Here is a 9,411-nt window from a genome sequence, read left to right on the forward strand (position 1 = left end):
ACCTCAGGTGCAGCGTGCCCACCCCACCTGCCCTTTGTCCACCCGCCTCTCCTTCTGGCTGCTGACTCACATTGCTAAGTTCGCGACCAGAAGACGACAGACCAGGCAGAAGCCCACTTGCAATTAGCAATTATCTGCCTGCCATTGTTTGCCCCAAAGCAGAGAAAAAACCTCCAAGAACAAAAGTATCAATATCAAAAGAGAAAAAAGAAAAGGTGGCCCTGGCTGGTTTGGCTCAGTGGATAGAGTGTCAGCCTGCGGACTGAAGGGTCCCGAGTTCGATTCTGGTCGGGGGCACATGCCTGGGTTGTGGCTCCAGTAGGAGATGTGCAGGAGGCAGCCAATCAGTGATTCTCTCTCATCATTGATGTTTCTATCTTTCTGTCCCTCTCCCTTCCTTTCTGAAATCAACAAAGTTATATTAAAAAAAAAAGAAAAAGAAAGAAAGAAAAGATGAAGAAACATCACTGACATTGAACATAACATCAGCTATGTGCTCGGATGAAGCTGCGCAGCCATGGTAATGGGCTTGGTGAGAATGTGGAAAGTCTTACACATCACACTACACAGACATCTGACACTAGAACCAACTCATCAAAAACAGAAACCTTTCAATGTAACTCAAATGAAAACCAGGCTAGAGAAAATATCGCCACCAACCTTCAGTTACCTCTCTCAGCTGGGACCAGAACGAAACTGGAAGTTTTCAACATTTCATAAACGCCCTCCCACGTAAATATTTTTTAAATCTTCATTAAAAAGTAGCTCACTCTTGGCCAGTGGGCTCAGTGGATAGAGTGCTGGCCCTCAGACCAAAGGGTCTCAGGTTTGACTCCCGGTCCTCAGTAGGGGTGCGTGCAGGAGGCAACCAATGTGCAGGTCTCTCAGGTAGATGTTTCTCTCTCCCCCGCTCCTTTCCATCTCTATCTAGAAATCAATGGAAAAATACCTCTGGTGAGGATTAAAAAAAAAAAAAGTAGCTCATCCATGTTTTTAGCCGCTACTGTACTTAGAAAAACAAGGCGCTCTCCATGACAACAGGACTCTGGGAGCAACGCAAACCTGGCTCTAGGCCACTCAGCATCCAATCAGCAAAGGGAGCTGCCGGCCCTGTCAGCTCGGGCCTCTCACAGCCGAAGGAGTATGAGCTGCAAGAGGGGAGAGCTAAGGTGGAATTTAGCATTTTACCAGAGAAAGTCATATCATCTACAGGGAATGGCAGGTGAGCGCTCACTGCTGGCCTGTGCCCTCAACGCAGGAACACCTGTACCAAAGCTGACCGTCAAACCTGGCTCACACCGCATACCAGAGTGCGCCATGCTCATCTGTGATGGATGGCAAGTACACCTAAGGTGGCAGCAAGCACTATTTCCTCCACCACGCGGCACCTAACCCAGCAGCCCAGTGACAGCAAGTGCTCACAGCCTGCAGGAGAGCAGATGCCCCTTCCCGCCAGCTCAGCAGGTCCACTGATGTCTAACCACCCCACCCTGTGAAGACATGAGTACCCGCAGGCCTTCTTCCGGTTTCTTCTTAAAGCTCCAGGCCATACACTCCAACATTTTCTGAAAGACTTTCTGGACCATATCAAACAACGTTGCAACTTCTTCGTCCGAATCTGTTTTCTGCTTTAAGGAACTTTCAGTTACCTCTTTCAGAATGCCAAGAAGCAACGAAACATAAAAGAATCCCTTCACTAGAAAGAAAATTGGAAAAATCAGTTATCTGATCACATAATTTAGTTGAAAACATTACACATTCTTATTTAATACTTATGTATTATGGTGACTTTAAAGAAGTTGTCCCTAGTAAGCCAAGAGCAGGTTAATCAGATTAATCTAAATTTCAATAGATGAAACTTGTTTCTTTAAAGATACCAGTAAGACCAACACCTTCAAGAACAGTATCGCTGACTCAGGCACCGAGAACCATGCTCACTGCACACATGGGCAGGTGTGCCTTGGATACCTGGTTAGAGAATGTGTCTTATTTCTCCCCTAACAGTGACACCCATTCAGTACCAGGTCCACAGCACAAGTCTGAGACGATGGCCCACAAGCTTTCAAAGTATGACTGACGGCACACTCTCGCAGGCCAACTGTTCAATTCCTAACACCTGTAGTGCATTGGTTGTCTTTCTCTTCCGAATCACTTCACTGTGCAATGTTGATTTGGGAAACTGTTTTCCAAGTGTTCGCCTAATCCTGCAGCACATCCTAGAGATCTTGAATTTACCTCCATTTTAGATACTGTAAGCTCTACTTGAGACAGGTAAGAAGCTACTATCTGCTAAAGTAGGTATAAGAAACAACTGTGTTCAAGAAGTCTCTCTGGCACTACCAGAATCAACAAAGTTTCTAAAATCTTTGCAAATATAGTAGAAACTTTCAAGAAACTAACCTCTTTTATTTAAAAGGAGGCAAGGGCCCTAGCTGGTTTCGCTCAGTGGATAGAGCGTTGGCCTGCAGGCCAAAGGGTCCCGGGTTTAATTCCGGTCAAAGGCACGTACCTCGGTTGCAGGCTCCTCCCCGGCCCGGGCCCTGGTCAGGACTCATGCAGGAGGCAACCAGAGGGTGTGTTTCTCTCACATTGATATTTTTTTCTTTCTCTCTCTTTCACTCTCTCTAAAATCAATGGGAAAGTCTTTTCAATAAATGGTGTTGGGAAAATTGGACAGATACATGCAAAAGGATGAAACTAGACCACCAACTCACACCATACACAAAAATAAACTCAAAATGGATAAAAGACTTAAACGTAAGACAGGACACGCCCGTCAGTCAGTCCAGGGAACAGACGGGAAGGGAGCACTGAGGCTCTCAAACGAAGTACAAACAGCTCAGAAGTGGCCGGTGTGTGAGATTACAGGGCCCTGAAAACAAGAGGATCTGTCCGTAGAGCCATTGCAGTCCTGGGGCGTAGGGGAACGGCCACACACTTAACTCATACCTTCAATTACTGACAAAAACCTGAAAAGTTACAAATTTAATTCAAAGTGATTTCATTATATTCAAGCAGTATATGCCTTAGAACCAAATACACATAGGCAGCAGTTCAGTAAATAGGACAAAGTCCTGGAGATAGCCAGAATTCACAGTGTGGGCGACAGAAGACATAGGATGCCCTGGCTGCCCTGCAGTGCACCACTCAGGCCACTGCTAGGCAGGGCTCATGAGCCTGACTGTGAGTTTGGTTACCAGCAGCCTAGAGCTCAGACACACCTGGTCCTCCTGGCACAGCCAACTCCACACAGGGCCATGGTCGCCATCACTCCTGCCCTTCCCCTTCCATGTAAGACAATGCTGTGTGTTTGCTGTAACTTTTACTAGTTAAAAGTTCCTTCCCTTCCCGCTGCGCTATTTTTGCAGGACTGTCATTTCTCATGCTGCCCCACAGCCCGTCACTGTCACTGCCTAACTGCAGGAGGATGCAGGCTGTTTCAGAAACACACATGCTGTGTCACTGCAGAAGGCCCTGTGATTCTGTGAGCTCGGACTTCCACATCTGGGTGATGTGTGCTTTAGGACATCTCTTCTGGAAGACACACAGCTGCCTGGAGAAAGCCATGCTTAATTATTAGTAACTAGAGGTCCAGTGCACGAAATTCGTGCATGGGGGGAGGGGGGGGTTATCCGTATCCAGTCGCCGTCCACTACAAAATTGGGCCCCCATAGGGGCAGAGAACTATAATTTATTTTGCCATTTGTTAACTTTAGCTTATTCTTCTTACCCTCATGAGCCATATGCTTGCTCTGGCTGGGTTCAAAAGAGGAGAGATACCATGAGAGAATTCCTGAGTTTGAAGAGCTCCACTGCTCATACTTCTAGGAGACTACATGCAGGTGATGTGTTTTCTGAGCATGCCTCCCAGCTTCTCTCTTTAGGCCTCTCTCCGGGCCTGATTCGCAGCCCCCTCAGCAGTCAGTGCTGGGTCACCGTGCCTGCAGCCCTAGCAGTCAGAGCTGGGTCACCACAGCAACCCAGTGCTGACTGCAGGACTGACTTCCGGTTGGTCGAGCCTCTGGTTGTGACGGACCCAGGGATTTTATATATTAGGATATTTGGGTGACTGGTGTCTTTTTTTAAATGTTTGTTGTTGTTTTTTTTTTAAATTGATTTCAGAGAGAGGAAGGGAGAGGGAGAGAGGGATAGAAACTTCATTGATGAGAATCATTGATCAGCTGCCTCCTGCATGCCCTGATATGGGGATTGAGCCTGCAACCCGGGCAAGTGCCCCAACAGGGAATTTTTGAACCGTGACCTCCTGCTTCATGGGTCAACACTCAACCACAGAACTACATCGGCCAGGCTGGTGACTTTTTTTTAATTAAAATATTTCATTAATTCAGTGAACAGCTAAACTGCTCAGCACAGTGCCACCTGTGACAGGACTGCAGGAATGACCACAGAGCTGACTCTCCTCTGGGCAATCCTGATAAGTAAGAATCTTTGCTTAAGTACAAATACCATTTCAGTTGATCAGAAGTCACATCAGTAGCTCAGAGCAGCGATTTCCAACCTTTTGCATCCCCTGGCACACAAAATAATTACTAAAATTCTGCGGCACACCAAAAAAATATTTTTTTGCCCATCAAAAATAAAAATAGGTATAATTTTTATTAATTCACACTAGATATCTATTGTTGTGTTGGCTGTTGTCATTTTTTTTTAATTTGATAATCTAAGGGAAAAGAGGTCAGTGCCCCTGACTTAATAGTCATGTTCTAAAAATTATTTTGGTACACCATTTGAAAATCGCTAAACTAGGGCTTTGTTTGGGGGAATACACACCTCTTCATGGTGAAACTGGCAACACTGGAGGATCTAAAGTTCTTTTTTTAAAAAAATATAGAACTGACCTTTATTGAAACTTAAAAAGAACAAAGACAATTTGATAAGTGCCTTAATTATAATGTACCTGCTATTTACCTGTAATTACTCTTTATACCCAGCCTAAAATTCTTGTTAACGCCTCAGAAAAAGTAAATTTTATGAATACTAAAAATAGATTCAGTGCTTTAAAATAATTCCTAAGTGAAAAAAAAGTTTGAAAAATGTAAAATTTTTTTTTAGTGTTTCAATGATTAAGCATAAGGTTAAAATGCTATTTTCACAATCGAAAATACGAGTTATAAAGGATTAAAAAAAGAAAAAACACACCCAAACTTCAGAAGCAATAACATTTGGCCCTGGCCAGATGGCTCAGTTAGTTGGAAAGTCATCCTGTACACTACAAGGTGGTGGGTTCGATTTCAGTCAGGGCACATACCAGGTTTCGGGTTCGATCCCATACTGGGTGCATGTGCAAGGCAGCCAATTAATGTTTCTTTCCCAGATCCATGTCTCTCTCTCTCTCTCAAATCAATAAAATAAATTTTAAACTTAAAAGCAATAATGTTTGTCCTACTGAATATTTAGTCTAAGTTTGGCTATTTTAAACACACAGTGTATACTCTGTCATTCAGGTTCATCTAAGGAAACATGCTTGGAACAGCAGAGTGGCCTTGCAGCTCGAGCATCAACCTCAGTGGCGGAGGCACGAGGACAAGGCCCTGCAGGACAGGGCCCGCAGCATGGGGTCAAGACTCATGCAGCTAATGTCGACTGAGTTACAGACTCACTGAATCTAATTTTCAAAACACAATACTGAATTTGTTACATGATAATCTCATTTCTATATTTCCAGCAATACTTAGGCTTAGAAAAACTGAGAAGCCAATTCCCAAGTTTCCACAGATCTCAGGAGGAAGCATGTGTAGCATCGGTGCACAAGGAGAAGTTCACAGCCAGTCCACACAGGACGTGGCTCCCCAAGCTGTGGGGTGGGGGTCACAGCCCAGTAGCACTCCCCTGAACCTGACTCTGACCACAGCCTCACTCCTCCCACTATAAGGTGACGGGGCTGTGAGAATTTGGCCCTGGAAGCCACAGGCGAATGACCCAGACCATCGCTAGGCCCAGGCCCAGGTGGCTGGCCCCTCGTTTATCCACTGAACACATTCACGTAGTATACTGAGTACACAGCCAGTGTGGGTACACGTTCCCAGGTGGCTGGCCCCTCGTTCACCCACTGAACACACTCACGTAGTACTGAGCACACAGCCAGTGTGGGTACACGCTCCTAGGTGCGCCAGTCCCTGGGGAGACGGTGACTTCCCAGTGGGCCTGGGGGCATGAAACAACCGGCTCACAGCCCCCGTGCCGGGCAGGTGACGAGCACTCTGTGACCTTGCCTTGGAGAACAGGGAGGAGCAGAGGGCTTGGCGGACAGGCCAATGCCCAGCCACACACAGCAAAGCCACCCAACAATGGGCAAACCCAGCCAGGAGACTCCCCCAAGACCTCGTCAGAAACACTGGAGTTACTGATGTCTGACGCTAAAAACACCTCTGAACTCCCTGCCTGCATCAGCCTGTAAATCCCTTTTTTGGTGTGAGCTCGTGCGTGTTCTGTATCTGTCTGTTTAAAGCCACAGCCCTGACCAGCACAGTGAGGGGCGGGAGAGGGACGGGTTTTGATTAACTGTCCCAATCAGTACTTTACGGAATGGCGGTACCTGTGTGCATGATCCTGAGACTCCAATGTAAAAGCTGTATCTGAAACTTGCCATCGCCAAGGCCGACCATCACCACATCTTTGCCCACAGTCAGGTAGGTCTGTAAGAGACAGATGTGCAGACGTGACTCACCAACAAAGTCCAGAGAAAGCAGAGGTAGCCCAGCCCACAAAGCTCCCCACAGCGGATGGACTGCCAGTTAGCACATACAGCAGGTATCTCCAAAGATGTTTCATAAAGGAACTGCCATAAAGATACATTAACTCTCATGTTTCCATAGGAAATCTAATTACATTTTATGTAATGCCATAAACATTAGTAAACACCTATCACATGTAATGCATAAAATTACATTAAAATTATGCAGCGTTTATGTTTTGAAAAGAGTAAACTGTAGACAAAGGCCAACATAAGTATTGAGAGCAACACCGCCATCTCAAGTTACCGCCCGAAAGCAGGAGACGTAGTCCTGAAGCACCTGGCAGGCCCGGGAGGAGAAAGGCCTGTGTGAAGAATGCTAACCTGGATGATCTGCTGATAAACAAGCCGGTGGCGTTTCAGGTAGTCTTCCTCTTGGTCATGAATAAAAGATAAGACCTTGCTTTCTAACCAAAACCCGGTGTCTTCCAAAGTAGACAGGTAAACTTTTCCTTCCGTGCAGAACTGTCCAACAACAAAAAGGTAACTTAGTGACGGGGCGGCTTTGGCGAGGTGCTTCTGGTTCTGGCCCGGGGTGGAGACGGGACACACCTTGTGCTGAAGGTGGATGCTCAGCCGACAGTGCAGGCTGAAGGCTCGCAGGGCAGCCGTTTCACTGAAGTGCTCAGCTTTCCCACCAGGCGGCTGCAGAATTGATTCCAGATCCACCTGCAAAATAAAATGCCTGTGGCCATGTTCCTGCTGGTGGGAAGCACCTGACATAACTGCACCAGGAGAGGGAGTCTGAGCAGCAGAGGTGACTGCAACTCGGCAAAGCTGTCCAAGAAATGCAGTCTCCCACTAGGGGACAGGAACATCACTTGTAAGTTCTTGCTTAAGCCTGGTGAAGCCTTTGCCCCGGGGTAAATTCTGACCTGCCCTCTGTGAGGGGCAAAGATAGCCCTGTCAAGACAGACCAACCAACATAGAAAAGAAAGAGAAAAGCAGTTCCCTGGGAACATGGCTCTCCTCTGCGGGCAGGGTGGGACCTCAGGCTGGACTCCCCGACAGTGCACCGAACAGCAGGGCCGTTTGGTGGCAGCAACACAGAGGGAAGGGACGTCCCTCCAGCCTGTCAGGGGGGCAGAGCCACTTGTCACTTGTGCCGGGGGCACTCCCCTACTTTTCCTAGAACCCACGGGCAGTCCCGCCTCCTAAGCCTGTGAGTCACCCACGCCTCATGTCCTTGTCTGCACACTGAGGGGGGACTAGACAGCTCCCCACTCCTTCTCAGCTGGGAAAACTTCCACATAAATACGAACATTTAGACCTGACTTTGTCACTCCTGCTAGTATGCGCGTCACTAACTCTCACAGGTCTGTATCTGTTCTACAAAGTTACCTTGGACATTGCAAGTGCTTTCAAAAGGTGGCTTAGTTTCTTCCGGGGCGCAGTGAGCAGGCACTCTCGGTTCTTCGGGTGGGTCAGCAAGTACTCTACGTAAACCAATGCCAGCTCAGGCTTCAAGGGGCGTGGGGCGTGGATTTGCACCTTCCGCTTAGATGCTGAGCTAGTCTGAGAGGAGGAGAGCAACAAACTGACACACTTGACCCAGGAGAGCGTCCACTCTGACAGTCGCCCTCGCCAGCAGATCTAAAGAGATGGGATGTGAGCACACCTTTCCCTGGGGGGGCTCCTCTGGCAGCCAGTCGCAGACGAGTTCCAGAATGTGCCCCACGTGTCCCCAGGAGCAGAGACAGTCCAGCAGCGTGCAGTAGCTCCTCTCCGCAGCCCCCTCCTCTTGGTTTCTCAGTGTGGAAATCACACTGCAGCTGAACATATCACATACACAAAATCAGACCAAACACTTCCACAGTAACCTCCCGCTTGTCTAAAAGGCGAGGACAGCCTTAACCAGTTTGGCTCAGTAGATAGAGCATCGGCCCGTGGACTGAAGGGTCCCAGGTTTGAGTCCAGTCAAGGGCATGTACCTTGGTTGCAGGCACACCGCCAGCAGGGGTGTGCAGGAGGCAGCTGATCCATGTTTCTCTCTCGTCGATATTTCTAACTCTCTATCCCTCTCCCTTCCTCTCTGTAAAAAATCAATAAAATATATATATATATATTTTTAAAAAAGGCGAGGACAACTGGAAGCAGCTTTAGGAAGAGGAGCGTCAGTGACGCCAGGTTCAGGGTCAAGTCCTCCCTGACATGCCACATAAACCCACCCTCCGTTTCCCTGTTATCTCCATCAGACTCCAGAGCAGATTCCAAATTTGGGGGTAACGATGTTTGCTTAGCATCAAAATATTAATTGTATCATAAATATGAATAAAAACGAGTAATTTTTACTGAGCTAATAACCAACACTATCAAATAAAAAATAAAACGTGAGACACAAATACAGGCCCCTACGTCAGTCATTTAAATTTTGTAGTCACCACATTAAAAATAAAAAAGAGGAACGGGTAAAATTAATTTCAATAATGTATCCAATCTCCCCACAACATCATTTAAAGATATAATAAAGGAAACTGCAGAGTACCTGAAGGCAGACACGGAGGAAGGCGGCATGAAGGACATCAGCATGAAGAGAGGGATCTTGCAGCGGTCATCCTAAAAGCACAAAAAGGAAGACAAAGCGAAAGGGTATTTAAACACCACAATGTTCTGAAAGCTCCCCATTTAACTTCCTATTTTCAAAGTGGCTCAGCAGG

The 9,411-nt window shown here is 47.0% G+C and overlaps 1 protein-coding gene across 4 annotated transcripts in view; it reads right to left on the minus strand.

Moving 5' to 3' along the window:
* Positions 1–9,411, minus strand: part of NCAPG2 (non-SMC condensin II complex subunit G2) — a 59,095-nt gene that overhangs the window by 15,075 nt on the left and 34,609 nt on the right. For all 4 annotated transcript variants that reach the window (XM_015562818.1, XM_015562816.1, XM_015562814.1 and 1 more), the window contains 7 exons: positions 9,240–9,310; positions 8,373–8,526; positions 8,096–8,269; positions 7,307–7,423; positions 7,079–7,219; positions 6,557–6,656; positions 1,509–1,696 (listed from right to left, as the gene is read on the minus strand). In XM_015562818.1, coding sequence (XP_015418304.1) covers positions 1,509–1,696; positions 6,557–6,656; positions 7,079–7,219; positions 7,307–7,423; positions 8,096–8,269; positions 8,373–8,526; positions 9,240–9,310 — 945 coding nt within the window. The remainder of the gene's footprint in view (positions 1–1,508; positions 1,697–6,556; positions 6,657–7,078; positions 7,220–7,306; positions 7,424–8,095; positions 8,270–8,372; positions 8,527–9,239; positions 9,311–9,411) is intronic.

Source organism: Myotis davidii, unplaced genomic scaffold (genome assembly GCF_000327345.1).
Source record: "Myotis davidii unplaced genomic scaffold, ASM32734v1 scaffold1251, whole genome shotgun sequence".
NCBI classification, from domain to species: Eukaryota; Metazoa; Chordata; class Mammalia; order Chiroptera; family Vespertilionidae; genus Myotis; species Myotis davidii.